This window comes from Kryptolebias marmoratus, linkage group LG12 (genome assembly GCF_001649575.2).
Source record: "Kryptolebias marmoratus isolate JLee-2015 linkage group LG12, ASM164957v2, whole genome shotgun sequence".
NCBI lineage: Eukaryota > Metazoa > Chordata > Actinopteri > Cyprinodontiformes > Rivulidae > Kryptolebias > Kryptolebias marmoratus.
Genome location: NC_051441.1, coordinates 6,701,073 through 6,719,302, shown reverse-complemented (window position 1 = coordinate 6,719,302; position 18,230 = coordinate 6,701,073). Strand labels below are relative to the sequence as shown.

Genomic DNA, 18,230 nt, shown 5'->3' with positions numbered 1-18,230 from the left:
GTGAATGTGGTAGAGTGTATAGATAGTAGGAAACAGCCCACACATGACAAACAAGTGTCTGTTTGTATTCATTTTGTAGTTTTCCTGGTGGAGGGAAGGCTTCCTGCAGTCTAATCATGCAACAAGATGCCCTGCAATAGAGTGCCAGACTGGCTTTACACACATTACTTTATCTGTTGCTCTTCAGAGTACAGTGTGTTCAGATGTTAGTACCCTCTGCTGGACCAGATAGTGAATTCATATCAAGTTTCTTCTACTTAAATAAAAGAAATGAAAAGAGATCACCATAGCACTATTTAAACTATATTATGTAATTAATCAACTCGATTTTGTTTTGTTTTGGGAATTTTTCCACAGTTTTGACAACCGCAACAGTGATGTGGAACTAATGTTTTCCACTGTTCCAGTTGCCGCCCGGTGTGTTTTTGTTGCCGCACTGTTAGCTTACTTGTAGCACTCGAGTTAATATTGTACAAATTCATTAAGATTAACGGTGGAAATGGGGCTATAAAAGGTGAGTTAACATTTTTATCTGTTTTTATATTAAACATTTTTAACAAGAGTTTATTTTAAGACCCACTGTTGGCAAACTACACCGATATTACTGAACGTTATTTTCAAAATTAATTAAACTAAATGTTTTCAAGCGTTAGCTAATTGTAAACACTTTATTTTTTATATGTTGTAGATATTTTGGGTTCTTGCTGAAGCATAACTTGGACATAAAAAAATAATAATTGCAGGTGAGTCTTTCTCTGCCCCTGCTTTTGGGTTACATATTGATTTTTGCACAACATAAGTTTTCAGTGCTAATGTGTTATGTTTAAAAGACGAAGCAAAAGCTAATCTAGTGGTGATTTACAAACGTATTTGAGTCAATAAAAAATTACCTAGATAAGTTTGAAAAACTATAATTTTCCAAACATCCCGAATAACTTCTTCTCCTTCCTCTTTATTCCTTTTGGCTCAAGTGTGTTCATTTAATGGGGCTCTATAAACATTTGATAACTGCTGCAGGGCTATATCATCCATATCCATTTTTAATTTTTTTTTTTTTTTTTTTACTGTATTTTATTATCTTTTTTATTATCTTATTTTTGTTTTCTTCACACTATGGACCTATTTTGCGTCTTTAATAAAAAGTTGATTCATCCTTTTAGACGTGATATATTGAGTACAACCCTTATTTTGGTAAACTCGGCCTGTTTTTGCATTCACGTGGCTGGGATTCTGTATAAAAAATGAATCAGGTGCTCAGAGTTGGCTGCCTCCTCCATTGGCAGTATCTCCGGCAGAACAAAGCGTCCAAACATGGATGGAATCACACAAAGGCAGAGCTGGCGCATCCAGAAATCGTGCAACAAACTGTCATCATTGTGCATGTGTCACACGAACAGTTCTGGCTCAGGATGCCCTCACCACTGTTTGGTGTTTGCCAGTTTGGAAATTAGGAGCATACTTCCTTTTTCCCCTGCAGCAGAGATTGATGAAATAAACAAGTATCCTGTGTATGTGTGTGATTATGGTGGGTACTTATTGTGACACTGATGGGCCCACGACCAGCCAAGCGTACGTGTGATTACATTCCAGCCCTTGTCTCTGTTATATTTAGCTTCTTTTTTTTTTCCAATTTAAACTGCTTCTTCACAGCGTAGGTCTAACTTTAGTTTAGATTACTTGTTCTTCATCATTGTTGTTTCAGTCTGAACTAGTGTGGAGCTTTTAATTATCTTTGTTTTCTGTCCCGCAGAACACAGAGAACCATTTTCTTCAATGGCGTCTTTGTGGTCAAAAATCTCAGCTGCCCTTCCAGTTAATGAAGAACAGTTTCCACTGCAGTTCAGTGACAAAGTGGAGTTAAGTGTGTTGGAAATGCTGAAGAGGTCCAGACAGCAGCTGTACAGCAACACAGCAAGTGCCAGCCGAGCGCTTAATGCTCAAATCATTTTGGACATTTCGTGGGAGAGACTCAACACTGGGACGTGGCGCCATGTGGACAAAGACTGGAGGCGAGTTTACTCCTACGGCTGCCTGTTCAAAGTGGCTGCACTATGTGGAGAAAAGCCCTCGGAGGATGAGATCCTGCAGGCTGTCAGGACTTGTGACATGGGCTTACTCGTGGGCGCAGCCATCATGGACAACATACTTCAGGCTTTTGTTCGGATTCTGCAAAGTGAAATGAGAAGCAGTGCTGAAGAAGAGGATAAAAGTGAACATGTTGAGGCAAAGGTTGGTTAGTTGCTTTGTTTTATCCCCAGTTATTTATTTTTCACATATTACTAATATTTCTCTTCAAATATCATCAGATGTTTTCAGTCTTGAAATCGCTCTCTTGTTAAATTTCCCGTCATTTAAAGTTGTCTTTGTGGCAGAGGACATTGCAGAATGAACTAAAGGAGAGATTTTATTGCTCACAGACAACAATCTTTTTTGCCCGTGTTTGTGTGTCTGTCTGTTAGCAAAATATCTCATGAACCACTGGCTGAATTTTAATGAAACTTTCAGAAAGTAATCATGGCGCGTGCAGCTTCAACTGATCCACTTTTGGAGTCAACTCAATTCAGAATGGCCACCACTGCTAACTGACATTAGCCAACACTAAAATGGCTTTAACTCAGTCAGTCAGACATTGAGCTAAAATTCGATCTGGTAGTAGCTGAGATTCATTCATAGCACCCGCTCCTGAGCATGGCAACTTAGGATATGTCATGCTAAAACACTGTCATTTCTCTTCACAAGATAATTTAAGTCTTAAACTCTGGTATGAAAGGTGGCGGGTAATATTCATTTTTTAAAAGAATGCTAAGCCTTTAATTTATAAAATAATTTCCCGTTTTGCCTTTCATCTCGGTGCACCTCATCAGATACCACTGAAGATAAAGTGGCACACATTCTCAAAGGTCACATCACTTTGTTTTGACCAGCCTCAGCTGACTTTTTTTTTTTCTTCCTTCTTGATTGCACATTTTCATCCCCTGCCTTGAAAAATGTCAACTTAAAACTGTTAAAACATCCAAAATACCTCTGAGTAATTGCTTTTAGAGCAGGACTGAAGCAGCTATTTATCATTATTTTGGATCTGCTGCTTATTTTTTTCATCTTAATGAGATCTATAAAATATCAGAAATATGTGAGTAATGACAGTCACCACCTCCTGCTTCCAAAGGTGTTTCTCTTAAAATGAAAATTACTCTTATCTTTTCAACAACAGTTATTTAATTTTTAAAAGCCTAGACAATTGTTTAATCAACAAAACCTTTTTTCGAATTTCACAAATTTATGGTCACAAACACATACAGTAGGGTTTTTTTGGTGACTGCTGCCTTCTGATGATTAAAGTGACATCTTTTCACATTTCTTTCTGCCGTCATTAACAGAGAAGAAAGATTGTGAGCCCACATGTGCCTTTAATCAAAGAAGAGTCGGCAGTTCCCAGAATTAAGTGTCCTTCACTGGAAAGCTTCAATACAAACTACTTGCTTCCTCTCAAGCCGGTGATTTTAGAAGGCATAATCGACCACTGGCCCGCCCTCAGCAACCATCTCTGGAGGTTTGTCTGCTTATGTTCACTTCAGCCATGTAATCAGACTGATCTACTCTTGTGACAATAGCTAAGTGCACTTTCCCTGCTGAGAGGACAGGAAGGCTGGAGGACTCTCATACAGAGGGACAGCTGACACGTAACATACAGATTTTCACAGTTACTAGAATTTACAATCTAAGTTTTGGGTTTATTTTCCCCAAAAAATGAAAGTAGAACATATAAACTGAGCACTGCCAAACAGACGTAATTCCTCCCTTTTAATTGAATAAACCCTCCTAGTTTAACAGTAGCATTCAGTGTCCTCCCTCACAAAGCTCTTGGCTTCTGATTCACATCCAGAAGTGCCTGTTGAACATATTTTTGTGCACTGCTCAAACCTGGTTGTGTCTTGTCTTAGTAATTGTCTTCTTCGTGTGAAGCATAGAGTACCTGAGGTCTGTGGCCGGCTGTCGGACCGTTCCTGTAGAGGTGGGATCCAGGTACACAGACGAGGACTGGTCACAAACGCTGCTAACGGTCAACGAGTTCATTGACAGATACATTTTGGATAAAGTGAGTGTCTTTATCAGGTCTTTAGGCTGTAATTGTAATTCCTATCGGATTTCTAACAGTGCAGGTTTGTTTTGCAGGTCCAGGTCTCTGAAAATGCAGAGAAAGCTTTAGGTTATCTTGCTCAGCACCAGCTTTTTGATCAGGTACACTTTTTTTTTTTATTACATAAAATTCTCTTGGCTTCAGTGGGTTATGTGTCGCCTCACAGTTCTCAGACGTATACAGACTCCGTGTCGCGACCAAAGGGAGTCCGTTTTGTTAGCACACCGCTGAAACACCTGAAACGTCCTTTCTGTGGTTCAGATGTTTGACTTAAAAACATAATCATTAAAAATGCATTTTCTCAGTCACTGCCTTGTGGCTGGTTTGCCTCCACTCCCCCCATAAGAAAAATGTGAGGCTACATTTTTAATAAAATAGCTGACTAATCACAGCACACTGTATGTCTGCAGAGAGACGAAGTAAAGAGTGTTTCAGAGGCAAATAGGTGCTGCAGCAATGTCGAAAAATAAAATAAGCCATTTATTAAACATTAAAATGTGAAAGTAATTAAGGAGACCTTCAAAACAAAATAATAATGATAAAAAATATTTAAATGTACATTTTTGCAGTAATTCTGTAATAGAATTTAGATTACTGTTTGGATTATTCTTTGTAAGACATTACCCAACTAAATAAATACATTTAATGCTTTTATTAGATTTTTTTTAACTTAATGAATATTTTAGGAAAAATTATGTGATTCTAAATATATATATGCACCACTATTCCTATGCTGTTGTTGTTTTTAATAAAATGAAAGTATACGTTGTCCAGACATTGTATTGGTACTGTATAAAATGAATATTTAACACGTGAAACATACAGTATCCATAAAATGATTTTAAAAGTTGACGTGCAGTGGAGTATTTAACACGCAGGGTTTAAATGAATAAACTTCGTCAGTCCCAAAGGAAAAGTAATTATGTTACAAGTGTGTTATGTGCAGGAGAGAGATGAGCTTAAATTTGATATTGCACAGTAGAATGAGAAATTGCACTTGGTTATTGCATTGTGTAATAGTTAATGCACAGAAACAGCACGCACTAGTAAGCAGCCCCAACATTGTGCAGAATGATCTAAAAGTTCCACAAAGTTGAATCTGGAGCTGCAGACTCCCTCGACTAACAAAATTCAAATTTAATGCCTGAAGAAAAGGTCAAGTTGGTAGAAATTTAGGAAAACTGAGAGACTGTGACATTAAATGGCTCTAAAAACATAATTAATACATAATCAAGTCTGCAATCACGTCAGTGGCTTTGGGGCTAGGTAGTGATATTCAAATAAAAATAAAAAAGGTGGCACTACGGTGAACGAAAAGTCAGGGATGAGCAACAGAACCGTCAGGTTACACATCTGCAATAAACTTACATAACAAGCTGAACAATAACTGCTAGCATCGTTTTAGTCTGAAACAAAAAAAGAGCTGACTCACACAATTAATGCTAAAAAGAACAGGCCAAAGATTAGAGTTTAATATCTTTACTTACTATTGTTTTGATCCAGCACTCTTTCTAGAGACTTTAGAGAGTCATATTTTTTGTCTGTTTATTGTTCTAGTTATGAAAAAAAACAAATTCTAGTCAGTAAAATCAGATTAAACTGTTGTTTTGTTTGTTTTATATTCCCATAAGATACCAGAGCTAAAGGAAGACATCTGCATCCCGGATTATTGCTGTCTTGGAGAAGGAGAGGAGGATGACATCACTGTGAACGCGTGGTTTGGACCCACAGGCACAGTGTCTCCTCTTCACCAGGATCCTCAGCAGAACTTCCTAGCTCAGGTGACAACAGCAGCGCTGCTTTATGCTTTACCAACCTGTCAGAACAATTTGTCCTGAGATCACAGTTTGTTAACCACATGGGGATTCTGCTGGCATACAAAGGTGGTGGGAAGCAAATACATCCGCCTGTACTCCCCAGAGGACACAGACAAGCTCTACCCTCATCAATCACAGCTTCTCTACAATACCAGTCAGGTGAGCTCGACAGTTCACAGAGAAAGAGCGTGTGTTAAATCAGTTTTTAAAAAAAAAAAAAAGCCCCGGTTTTCAGTTCTGAACCGTCCCGTGCAGGTGGAGGTGGAGAACCCAGATGCTGAACGCTTCCCTGAGTTTGTCAAGGCTCCGTATCTGGAATGTGTCTTACAGCCTGGAGACGTGCTGTTCATCCCCGTCAAACACTGGCATTACGTCCGATCGTTAGAAGTCAGCTTCTCCGTCAGCTTCTGGTGGTCGTGATGTCATATTTATGATTAAAGGTCCAGCATTCTTAGAAGGAAGACACATCGCTCGCCTTTCGTGTCAGAGTTTTAGACTGAGATTATCTTATGATGAGAAATGATGGAGCTGCAGCCATTTTTGGTCAAACCTTGAAAATACGTGCAGTCTCATTTGAGGTTTGGAAAGTTTCATTAGAATCCGTTCAGCGGTTCATTAGACATTTTGCTAACAGTACAGACAAACAAACACGGGAAAGAAACATTGCTCTGCTCTTATTGTGCTCTCAGCTGCTGTGGAATTAAATCAATCAAGCGTTTTACCTTATGTGAAGCTAATTGTCATAAATAATAAAAGGAAACACTGATCACACGAAGCTTTGACTCATAAGCACACGCTGCTGGATGATTGGTTTCATTTAGCTGCTGATGAGTGAAACAACATCCATTGTGTGAAAGGCTAAACGCCTCACAAACCGAACAAAACAACATAGCTGTTAGTCATCTGAATTAATATTTTACTCTTTGGAAATTGGCTTATTTAATTGTCTCCTCGCCCTTATTCACACAAACATCCTACGACGTGTGATTTCCATAATTCCGGAAAATGAGACAAGTCCTCAAATTTAATAACTGAGTGAGCTGCAGGTACAGAAATGTACTAACAATTGTAACTCTTTGAATAAACTGACAGTCTGAAGCAATCAGGCAGGTCACAAAAGAAATGTATTATATTAAATAAACTAAACCCCAGGGCATACGCAAGGCTTTGAAATTAAAACAGCCTCTCTGGATAAACGTCTTAACAGTAAGACTCCCGTCTGGTACAAAAAGACACAATAACTGATGACAGAGACGGCGGCGTGTTTCGGGCCCCCGCCGTGTAACCTGTAGGTCCGTTTCAGTCAAACCTGCTTATGTCAACTATGATGCGAGGGTGTGATAAAATTAGGCAGATCGGCCCTGATGTGTGCGTTTTTATCTGCTTGTCAGCCTAAATGTGCGCTCGGCTGAAGTGGCGCTTTGGGAAATCAACGGCTGCGGCAGCCAGGTGGAGCTGAACAGTAGCAGGAATACTAAAGTAAAACAACAGCTCAATAAACACAAGATTTATACCCAGTTTTAGGATAATAAATGTCTGCTTCGTTTGACTTCCCCAAACACGCGCGGAATTAAGTTTTAAACGAAGATCATCTGATGATGAGATTGTAGCTGTTTTGGTCGAACCTTGTAAATGATGTGTGTGTGTGTGTGTGTGTGTGTGTGTGATGTCACAGAGTTTGCAGGATCACACATGATCTGCTAGCCCTCAGAGTATGTGTTAAAAATGACTCCCAGCTACTACCACTCCAAGTTTATCTCAATATGTGTGAAACTGACTGAGTCATGAGCTGGGCTGACTCCAGCTGTACAAACGCAGAGTTTCCTTATAATCCGTTTGATTTCATGAGGTATTCTGCTAGCTCTACAGACGAATGAACTCAGACAAGAGTGAAAACATTTTCACCTTTGGTGAGGAGCAATGAACCTTAATGAAACCCTTGAGAACTTTAGCATTTAACAATGTGACTCTTCCATCCCTGTTTCCTCATCTTTATAGTTTATAGCAAAAGGAACTCATGCATTAATCATGCCAGTGTTCAGGTAATAGACTTATCCAAACCTAGTTATGTCCCTTACAAGGTTATCTCCCCAAACTAATAAGATGAATCATACCAGGATTTAAACTTGAGGGTAAATTGTGTAGACTTTCATCAGCCCCTCGATGCTTTGTTGATATCAAATAAGTGGCTTAAATTTTCACCAACCTGTTTACTCTCATTATAATGTGATCAATAGTCAATTACTGATTAAGTAATGCAGGACCTCAGGGGTGCAACCTTTTCCTTTAAACTTAGCCCTTTTATTCCTTTCTTTTTGGATTAATAGCACGATTGATTTTTATTCTAAGTAAATCTGACAAATCAGGGTTAAACTCAGTCAGTTTATTGAGAGACTATAACATCTGGATGCACAGGTTTCTGTAAAAAAAACAAGTCTGTGGAGATACACCACAAATATTGTGATTATCCAGATAAATCAGAACAACTTTAGCCAAAAATTACAAAAATGAGCAAAATAATAAGGACACAAACTTAAGCAGGCCTATTACAGTTTAGACAAAAATGCATAAAAAAATATTCACCAAAGATTTACTAAATAGAACATTAACATTTGTATGCAAAATGTACAAAAACAACAGAGAGTAGTGATTATTAGACATTAATTAGTATCATTTATACTTATAATTAAAAGCCTAGCATTCCTTGCCCACCGCCTTTCATGCCAGTGTTTAGAGTGATGTTATGTTGAGAAATGATGAAATTGTAGCCATTTTGGTCAAACTTTGAAAAGAATAAGCGCAATATTACGACCAATCAAGCTCCGAATATGTATTGGGAATGCCTCTCATCTGTAAAACTGGCAGTTAAAGCCATTTTTGTGCTTTTAAGGTCGGTTGGCTGTGGCATCCATCTTGAATCTGGTAGACTCCAAACAGACTGATGTGTTCATCATCAGATGACCATCCGAAGATTAGATTGCTTTCTGCAAGTTTCATTAAAACCCGTCCAGTGGTTCAAGAGATGTTTTAGTATCAGACACAAACAATATCTTCTGCCTTTGGCTTTTCGGCAGATAACAAGCTTTTAAATTTCTAAAATGAACAAATTAGCAACATAAAATATCTTCAACAGCATTAGTGTTGGAACAAACCTGAGCTGGAAGTCGGTGGTTAGTTAGACCTCGGAGTCCGACTAAACACAGTGCAACTGTTTAGTGGAAAATCCAGCAGGTTAAAGATTAACCATCACTGTGCAGAGTCAAGTTAAAAGGACTGGAAGTCTGCAAAACACTATCTGTGCCTTGATAACCATCTAAAACTACCCTGCTGTACTATTCTGGGAACATCATTATCGACATGTGCAAGACTTCCAGTGCACCAGCAAAACACATTAAATTATTCCCAAACTTCTTCCCAAAACACAGCGGCTACTTAATGAGCGTGTGCGCTTTTTAATCTTCCAGCAAGTCTGCAGGCAGGTCCTGCATCTTCTCCACGATGAAGAAGCAGAGGGTTCCAGTAAAGCCCAGGATGACCAGAAGCAGGAGCTGCCACATCAGCAGGAGGTAACCGCTGTAGAAGAACGCCACCGCCGCGCTGACAGACTAACGAGGGACACACAAATTTTTACTCTGATTAGGAGGAGAAAAGGGTTCCAACGCGCTGCAAACACTGATGCATCTTAGACGTAAGCTACGGGGAGTGACCGTCCCATAGCATTACTTCATCGTGGCGAAAAATAAAGTCATAGCTTCAATTTTGTTTTTCCATTTATCGTTTTGCATACAAAAAGAGTTAAAAGTGTGGAAAAGTTTAATAACAGACAAAGCGAAAGGCGTCTTTTAATATTTATAGTGCAAGTTAAAGATATCATATTCTGATGGGTGCAAAGTTTGTCAACTCTGCAGTAAAAAACAAGCAAAAAAAAGAGGAGAACAGTCGAAGATGTGCCTTTCTGCCACTTTGTATTCCTATTAATGAGCCTTCTAGTGAATTTATTTCACACTTGACAGGACAGCGTTTTGACTGAGCTTTGCTCGGCTCTGCTAACAATGTCTGGGAATAGACAATTGAGGATTACCTGGATGAATTTGAAGATGGCAAAAGCCGCCACGCTTTGCTCGGCATAAACATGACCCAGGATGCTGTAGAGCTGCGTGTTGAAACAACTGTCTCCGAGTCCGAGCAGGAAGCTGCACAACAGGGCGATGGAAACGCTGAGAGAGAAACACGGGTCGTATTAAAACATGACAGGATGCTCTAACTCGTGTGGTAAATCGTAAAATAAGTCAAAAACCTAGCATTCCTTCCGCCTTTCGTGCCGGGGTTTTAAATATCCTGGATAATATGCTGAGAAATGAAAGTGTTGTAGCTGTTTTGGTCGAGCTCTTGTGCTCAAGAGAATGTGTTTGGATTGATGCTCAGCTACTACCACATCAAATTTCTGTTAGATTCACTACATTATAGCCAGTTTTGTGTTGACTAATGTCGAGTAGCTGTGGCAGCCATCTTTAATTAGATTTACTCCAAAGTTGCATTTAGGTTTGTCCATTAGTTCATAAGATTATTTGCTAAAAGACACAAACATACTTGTCCACCTTGGCCTTACGGCGGCAGGTGACGATGACCCACCTCGGCGTTAGATACGGGTTCTTTTGAGTGGTGGATTCAAAGACGACGGGGGCGTCGTCTGGGATGTTCAGAAAGATCAAGTAGGACGCGATGAAATGGACGACCATTCCCAGGAAGACCACGGAGGTCCGTCTGAAGCGGCTGTTCTTACACAGCAGTCCAAACAAACCTCCACCTGAGGGGACACAGCAGCTTCTGGGTGAATCCGAAGACCCTTAAATCACCCAAACGTGTTTCGTGTAAGGAAAGTAAACCCACCTACTATTTCTCCAATGCCTACCACGATCCCAGAGATCCCAATCAAGCCTTTGGCTGCTTTTCCAAAGTGTGTAGTCGCGCCGATGCACGTCCCATACACACCGCTGTAGAACGATAGCTCGAGGCCTGGGGGAAAGAGAAGATGTGCCGTACTGTAGCTGCAAGCCTTTTTTTTTTCTTTTTTTACCAGAGGCTGAAAGATTTAGCACATTAATGCCTTACCGCTGTATGCCATGCAGGGACTCAGGAGCACGATCGTTTTAGTCCTCAGCAGCTGCAGGATTGTTTCTGGAAGGGAGGAGACGCAACACGCTGATCTGAATTGCTAATAACAGCATAATTCTTGAACTAATACACCTTCTTTACGGCTGTATTAAGCTCAGATAAAAATGCAGAGGTTAAGGCCCGATTTTCCTCTGACAATTAAAGTTCAATGCTGGTGGAATATGGGAAAATACTCTTCTAGCAATAAGCCAAAAAGCCACATTTAAATGCAGATTGAAAAGCACCCAGGAGAGATTTTCATTCAGGCTGTTAGAGAAATTCGGGTTTTTAAAGCACAAATCCCACCGGATTTGTTTATATATGCCTCGATGCCCTTTCTCAACATGAATCGGCGTGCATCTTTGATAAACCTGATATCTTTCAGGGAGGTGCACACAACACACACGCACACACACAGACACACACAAGACAAAGAGCAATCAGATCATCCAAACAACCCGGGGCAAGTGCTCAAAGCAGGAGCGACTGCAGCCGAGTTTCCAGATGACAAACACAAGAGATAATCTGAGATAAACTTGCGCTAAGACACTTTCTGTGTACTCTGTCGTGACGCCGAAAGATTTTTATCCACATAAAAGTAAATTTCACTTGAAGAAAAACAAAATTGCCTGCGACTGAGACTAGGAGTAATTGAATGGGGGGGATGGGGGGAGTAAATATCCAGGATAGAAAGGAAAAAACAACCTATTTTGGCTTTCTCAGGCTTCTAGTAGTTTCAAATCAACTATGAAAAACTCTCAGGTGGATAAAACTTGGTTTGGTGACATTGTACGTCTCGTTTTTCACCAAAACAAGCAGCCCGCAGCTCAGCAGAGTTGATTTGGTTTTCAGCTTTGATCCAGACAAAACAACAGATGCCAGCTGGACGGGTAGCAAATCTCGTGTAGATCTATTTTCCTTCGTCTCATAATGAATATAAGTAACATCGTTTATAGGCTGGCTTTTCCTCAGCTGCCATTATTGGCTCCAAACTGCTTTTTTAGACTACACTTTGAATCTCTTTTGTCCACAGGAATCAGTCCCTAAATAAATTACTTGATTTGTGGGACATTTTTCTTACGCACACACACACACACACTGACAAAAACATTATCTTCCACCACCAAAGGCAGGCAATCCTAACTGGACATTTGCTGTTCCAGTTAGGATCCAAATCATCACGCTAATTATAGTAATTCAGTGTTTGTTATCAATCAAGCATCATATCTTTTTATTTTCATTAGAATTATGCAGTTATGAGTTTCCATTTTGAAGTAATGTTTGTTTTCTGTTAGAAGCAGCACAAAGCTTTACTGGGCTTTGCATGGGAATAAGAAAATTACTTCAATTATATTTAGTATGGAACAAACTTCTTCTTGTCATCTTTCCCATACAGCACACTGTCAGACTTCATTGTGTGCTCAGATTTAAATACAAATTATTCCTATAAACTCCAGTAACGGCGTGTTTTTTGTGGTATTTCAAAGAAAAACTTACTGATTTCGGACTTGGTGTCCTGTAAAGCAGCACTCGCTCTGTTCTTGTACCTAAACAACAGAACAAACAACATTAACCCCAAATGCTCTCAAAACCATCAGCAGAAAGAAACACAGAAGAGTGTTGGAGGGTTTCTGCCTGCAGGACTCCTTGTTATTCTGTTGGAGTCACTGTTTAGGCTCAAAGTCGGCCAGTAAGCCAAGGATCAACACAAAATGTGGCCACAAGACAGAAGCAGATGGAGATCATTTTGTTCAAGTCAGCATGCTAACAGCATTTCACTCACTTCAGCCTCTTTATATTTTCTTCTACAACATTTTGATTATATATTTCTCCCGTGACTTTCAGTTGCCTTTGACAAAAACGGCATTTTCCATCCCGTGATTCGACATAAACTTTGTCCAGATCCGTGAAAACGAAGACGTCTGAGGGTCGTTCATGGTTCTTCTCAAAGACTCTCCTCCATCCGAGCCGCTCCACATCTGCCTGATTGCTGCCTACTCTTGTGAAGTGTTATGATCAGGCTTGACTCGTCAAAATTGCAATAATCTCGAGAAAAATGGCCTGTGTCATTTTGTGAAGGACAAAAAAGGCTTAAAACTTGTGTGCAACTGTAGCATTTAGTCATCTTTGAAACCACCGCCACGTCCAGGATGGGCTGTAGTTGGCGAAAACAAATCTTCTGAGAGGTTTTGTCAACAAGAACGAAAGGAAAATTCACAACTTTTTAGGCCATGTTGCCACTTTTTGAGGCATCTTTTGAGTGGCAGTTCCAATATTGTGTTTGATATTGTACGAGCCCGGTGAAAAGATGGTGTAATTATCTAGAGATGGGTCATTTACATGGAGCGGGTTGAGAGCAGCGACTGCCCTTCCTCCTCAGAGAGCATCTCCTCTTCGTGATGGCTCTTCCTCAGCACCAGGAAGCTGAGCGTGCCGAGGACCGAGGCCACCAGCAGGAACAGAAAAATCTTCCTCCTGCTGGTGTCTGAGAGCGGGAGATTAAAAACAGACCTCTTCATTAAAATACAGATTTACTTGTATCTTCAGAATTTTACAGTAAAAAAAAAAAAAAAAGAAAGTTACAAATCCTGTTTTATTTTACCTGATATTTCTGTTTGTCCATTCCAGTCCAGATAAATGTAGAGATTGCCAAACAGCATACTATTAACAAAAACGTGATATTGTTAATTAAACATCACTACTTTCTGGAAAATCTGCTCAACCTCAACCTGTTCTAAACACACACAGTCACCAAAACCAGCCTTTGTTTATTCCTATACATTCAGTGTGTATTTATGGAGTGTACCTGCTTTAAAAGTCCACACATTTGAGTGAAAAAGGACTTTCTGCTTGTTGTTAGTAACAAAGTGTACAAATGGTTCTTTTAATGACCTTACAGTGCAACATGATGACTTGTTGTTGGCAACATGTCAGAGGACTGATAAGTTGCCAACAACAAGTCATCTCAGGTCACTGTACTAAGAAAGGACAAGTCCAAATCATAAATCTAATGAATTCTTATTATCATACATTCACACAGAGAACATAATGAAATGCCAATCAGTAAAAATTGTCCAACTTCCTGAGTTGTGTATTTTCAAATCGCTCCAGGATTTTTAGAGCAGAAAAATCCTGACCTTTAATTAAAGTTTGGTTGTGGTTTTTTGTCCTCTTTTGGACGGTTAGAGTCTTTAAAAAGCCTTGAGTGGTTGGGCGGGAGGTTAACTCAGTCATTTGAGAAATTATATTTGATACAAAATTCCTCAAACACTGAACAGCGTTCATTTTTCCGGCTCAAAATCTCTGCACGTCTGCTACCAGACACGTTACTGTTGGGTTTTGGTGCCGTTTATTTGCTTTCGATGGTTAAAAACATAAAAGGGGTGTGAGGAAACAGAATGTTCTGCAGAAAACTTTGATGGGCTGAAGAATTGTCTTGGTTTGTCGAGCTGCAGCGAGGAGTAACGGGTTATTTGTTACAGCGCTGATCGTCGCTCCGGAGGCACAGATGACAGCCGATGAAGTTATAAAAACTAATTCAGTTTTATATCACACTAATTTGTTGTTCGGGTCAGTGCTACGCAGGAGCAAAAAGCCAAAAGTTTCAGCTTCTGATTTAAGAAGCTTTGATAGGTTTGGACTGCTCCCTTGATCAAGTGGATTAGTTGCATTAAACATTAGGAGAAAAAAGAATAAAAAGCCTAGCATACCTTGAATAAACATCACCTGCTGGATTAGCATTTTCTTCCCAAATACTTGAGTTAATTGGATTATTGTGTTTGAAACATTTCTTTTTCTAATTTTCCTTAAACAGGATGAACACATGAACATATAACATGAGCAGGTTATTTTCTGTGTCAGTGAGTACCTGCACTGTAGGAGGGCCCAGAACATTCCCGTGTTCCTGTTGATGGTGGAAGCCTCCGAGTTCTCCACCAGGAAGAGTCCCTGGGCCGTCCACAGCACTGAGGGGGGGAGGGGGAAGGGGGAGGGAAGAATATTCAGCAGTCTGTAATTTGCCCACATGAAAAGGGATTTTTTTTTTTAAATATGGGTAAATAATGCATCCAAGCGAACAGTAGCCCAGGGACATGATAAAAATGCATAAACTGCAGTGATTTGAGGCAGCATTAAATAAAAAACACAGCTCCAAATCAGGTTGTTTTTTTTTTTATCTTCCCCTCGTTTTTCCATAAAATGCTCAGCAGAGAGCTTTTTCACTAACATTTATGAGCAAGCTCATGGTGCCCTGCACTATTTGGAGATACAGTCCCTAACCCATTTAAGGGCTAATTCAGGATATACTGTTTATAGCGTGGTGCTATCTCAAAATCCCTGTATGCATGATTAAATACAACTTGGATTTGAACATGGAGCCTTAGTGGCAACCACAGTGAGGCTATTGTTAAAACACTGTGTCCTGCTTCAGTGTGCATTCTCAAACAGATGGAGCACGCTCCAAAAGAAAAAAATTGAAATAAACGGAAAGAAAAGAAAGTTATTAGCTCTTTTATTCTGTATTTCCTTTCAGAGGAGAGGTGAAATGTCTTCAAGAGAACTGGAAAATGCATTTTAACTAATTGATGCAAGTTCTAACAAGCACAAAAAGATCATTTATTCATTATAATCGAACCCAAACATGAAAACAATCACATCTCTACTGGAGAAGAGAGTGGCTGATCTTACAGGCTGCTCCAGCGCCGATGAGAACAGAGGTGAGGTAAAAGGACCACGTGGCGGGGGTGATGAACACTGCAACATAACCGCTGAAGACAAACATTCATGAGCCGCATGTTTCACCATCATCATCATCATCATCCTCCTTTTTAACCGTCGAGCTCATATGATCTGCACGTGTACCTGTAAAGTAGGCCACTCAGAAACATGGTCGGTTTGGCCCCAATTACCGACACGACTGTTGGTGCCAGCAAATTGGAGAAAGAAAAGACTCCATAGATGATCCCTAAACTGTAAAAAAGACAAAACAAAGTGAACATTTTTATACAGGAACGTTTAAATAAAGAATGATCACCAGCTTTCTTTTTCTTTACCTGTGGTATCCACGCCCACTGAAAGTAGAATTTGTCAGACTTTTCACCACAGTTTGCTGAAATAAAAAAAAGGGAAAACTAAGATTAGTCTTGCGAGAAGGGGCCTTGGAGTGAGGGCCTCGGAGCATTGATCCGGTTCGATCATTTACTGACCGCTTCAGATAATCAGAAACATGAGATGCGCCTCACACACTCCTCTTTTCTCACGCTGGTTAGACATGAGTGGTCCCTTTATTCTCTCGATTTACTTAGAATAGATAGGGTACAAATTATGTTAAATGAAGCAATGAATACTGTTCATGTCAGAGTTTTAGACTATGATGAGAAATAATGAATTTGAAGCCATTTTGGTCAAACTTGGAAAACAACGATGTGCAAAATCTCAAATGACATTGAAAGCTGTCACGCTCAGAGTATGTGTCATTAATGACTCTCAGCTACTACCAAACAAAATTGAAGCTAAATCGCTGTGAAACTCACTGAGCTGTTGCCACTTCTGTGCTGGCAGATGTTGACTAGCTGTGGGAGCCATCTTGAAAGGGTTTGACCCCAAAAGGTATTGAGTTGTAGAGGTACACCGAGTGAACACGTTCTGAAAATTTCATTAAGATCTGCCCAGTGGCTGGTGAGATATTCTGCTAACAGACAAACGCGTGCGCGCGCAGGCAAAAAAACACAGCCGCCCGCTTTTCCCCCTTTAGGCGGCGGGTGATAGGAGTTACAAAATACTCATGCAGCTTCATAAAATACACAGTTTGTAAGTGACATGAGTTTATTTTCGAGTTCCAATAAATACCATCTAAACTTCTTATCAAAATAAATCAGCTTTTATTCAACTTTTTTTTTTTTTTTTTTGCATTTGATCACTAGAATGTAACTTACCTCAACGTTCCCGCAGGTGGTGAAGGCGGTGAAAATGAGCAGAAAGCCCACACCCAGAACCACAACGTTGTAGGTCCGTCTGTCTGCCATCCTAACACAGTCCGGGTTTATTGGCACTAAGAATGAATCGATTAATCGGAAGTGGATCTAGTGGATCTGCTGGATCTGCTGGATCTGCTGGATCTGCTGGAGCTGAGGGCGCAGACACAGCTCTGTCACAAGAACTCTTCCCTCCTGATCCTCGCAGCACTCATGACTACTTGTGACTTTAATTAAGCAGTTTTTTTTTTAGTTCTGTTTTTCCCCCTTTAACTCACTTTTCTTTCTCTTCTTCTGGACACTCTCTGTCCCTTCTTCTTCGTGTGTGACTTTCAGTAATTCAGATCAACTTTGCTGCCGTCCACAGGTGACCAGGAGGAACATTCGCCAGGGAAAATCAATCTTTTAGCTTTAAAAAAAAGTATTTAAATATGAGTATTTTTGTAATGTTGTCACATCACATCGCAGTGCGTTGCCTGATTAAAAGGCCGATGTAAAAAGATGCTCTAAAATTACCAAAGAATTACATTTTTTTATTTTAACTTTTCTGTTTTGTTTTGTTTGTTGCGCTAAACGAGCATGAACTCGTTCATAAAGCGTTACAATGGTACTAATTGTCCCATTGATGCACAAATGTTCATAACTATTAATTTATTCAAGTATTATGACATCCTAAAGCTGTACAGGGTGTGATTTATTATCATTAAAGAAACAATAATTAACTTGTCTTCTTCAAAACAGGTCGCTAAAGAAGGGATGTAATCATGTAAATCTGTTTCTAAGAGAAAAGAGTAGACAGGGAATCATTATTATCTATTAAATAATCTGTTATTGTTTAATTGTCAGGTTTAACTTTGAGTGGATACTTTAATTTAGCCTAATTAAACAGTTGGAAACATATTTTTATTTTAATTTCCTATAATATAAAAGAAAACAAAGAAAAATAATTGCTTAAAGTGCCATCTTTCGGTATGTTTTTTTGGGCTGCCACAACAACGAAGAGACGTAATATAGCCAGAGAGTAACCCGCCACACACTTCCGGGTTTGCTAAATCTTCTTCCCTTGACTGAGAATTTATTATAAAAAACATTTTAATGCACGATTATTCTGTTTCCTTACATTTTAATTCGCCACAAACAAAACCGTTG

General features: G+C 39.6%; 2 protein-coding genes across 5 annotated transcripts; one reads left to right on the top strand and one right to left on the bottom strand.

The window, feature by feature from the left end:
* Positions 1–360: 360 nt before the first annotated feature.
* On the top strand, positions 361–8,324 carry kdm8 (lysine (K)-specific demethylase 8). Of its 3 annotated transcripts, none has more exons than XM_025008853.2 (9): positions 399–514; positions 689–743; positions 1,751–2,229; positions 3,378–3,550; positions 3,964–4,096; positions 4,174–4,239; positions 5,770–5,919; positions 6,022–6,114; positions 6,191–6,322. In XM_025008853.2, exons 3-9 carry the CDS (start codon positions 1,774–1,776, stop codon positions 6,194–6,196), a joined length of 1,077 nt encoding a protein of 358 aa, XP_024864621.1. In that variant the 5' UTR covers positions 399–514; positions 689–743; positions 1,751–1,773; the 3' UTR covers positions 6,197–6,322. The 3 variants fall into 3 exon arrangements, with proteins under 3 accessions (XP_017284803.1, XP_024864621.1, XP_017284804.1); XM_017429315.3 differs by having other exon boundaries at positions 401–514; positions 6,211–8,324; XM_017429314.3 differs by lacking the exon at positions 689–743 and having other exon boundaries at positions 361–514; positions 6,211–8,324.
* LOC108243680 (UNC93-like protein MFSD11) lies at positions 8,318–17,473 on the bottom strand. Of its 2 annotated transcripts, none has more exons than XM_037978684.1 (13): positions 17,043–17,473; positions 16,161–16,216; positions 15,970–16,077; positions 15,796–15,875; positions 14,978–15,074; positions 13,712–13,770; positions 13,450–13,594; positions 12,607–12,656; positions 11,068–11,133; positions 10,846–10,971; positions 10,546–10,762; positions 10,037–10,172; positions 8,318–9,560 (listed from the first exon to the last, which is right to left on the bottom strand). In XM_037978684.1, exons 1-13 carry the CDS (start codon positions 17,130–17,132, stop codon positions 9,408–9,410), a joined length of 1,383 nt encoding a protein of 460 aa, XP_037834612.1. In that variant the 5' UTR covers positions 17,133–17,473; the 3' UTR covers positions 8,318–9,407. The 2 variants fall into 2 exon arrangements, with proteins under 2 accessions (XP_037834612.1, XP_037834613.1); XM_037978685.1 differs by having other exon boundaries at positions 10,588–10,762; positions 17,043–17,461.
* Positions 17,474–18,230: the final 757 nt, after the last annotated feature.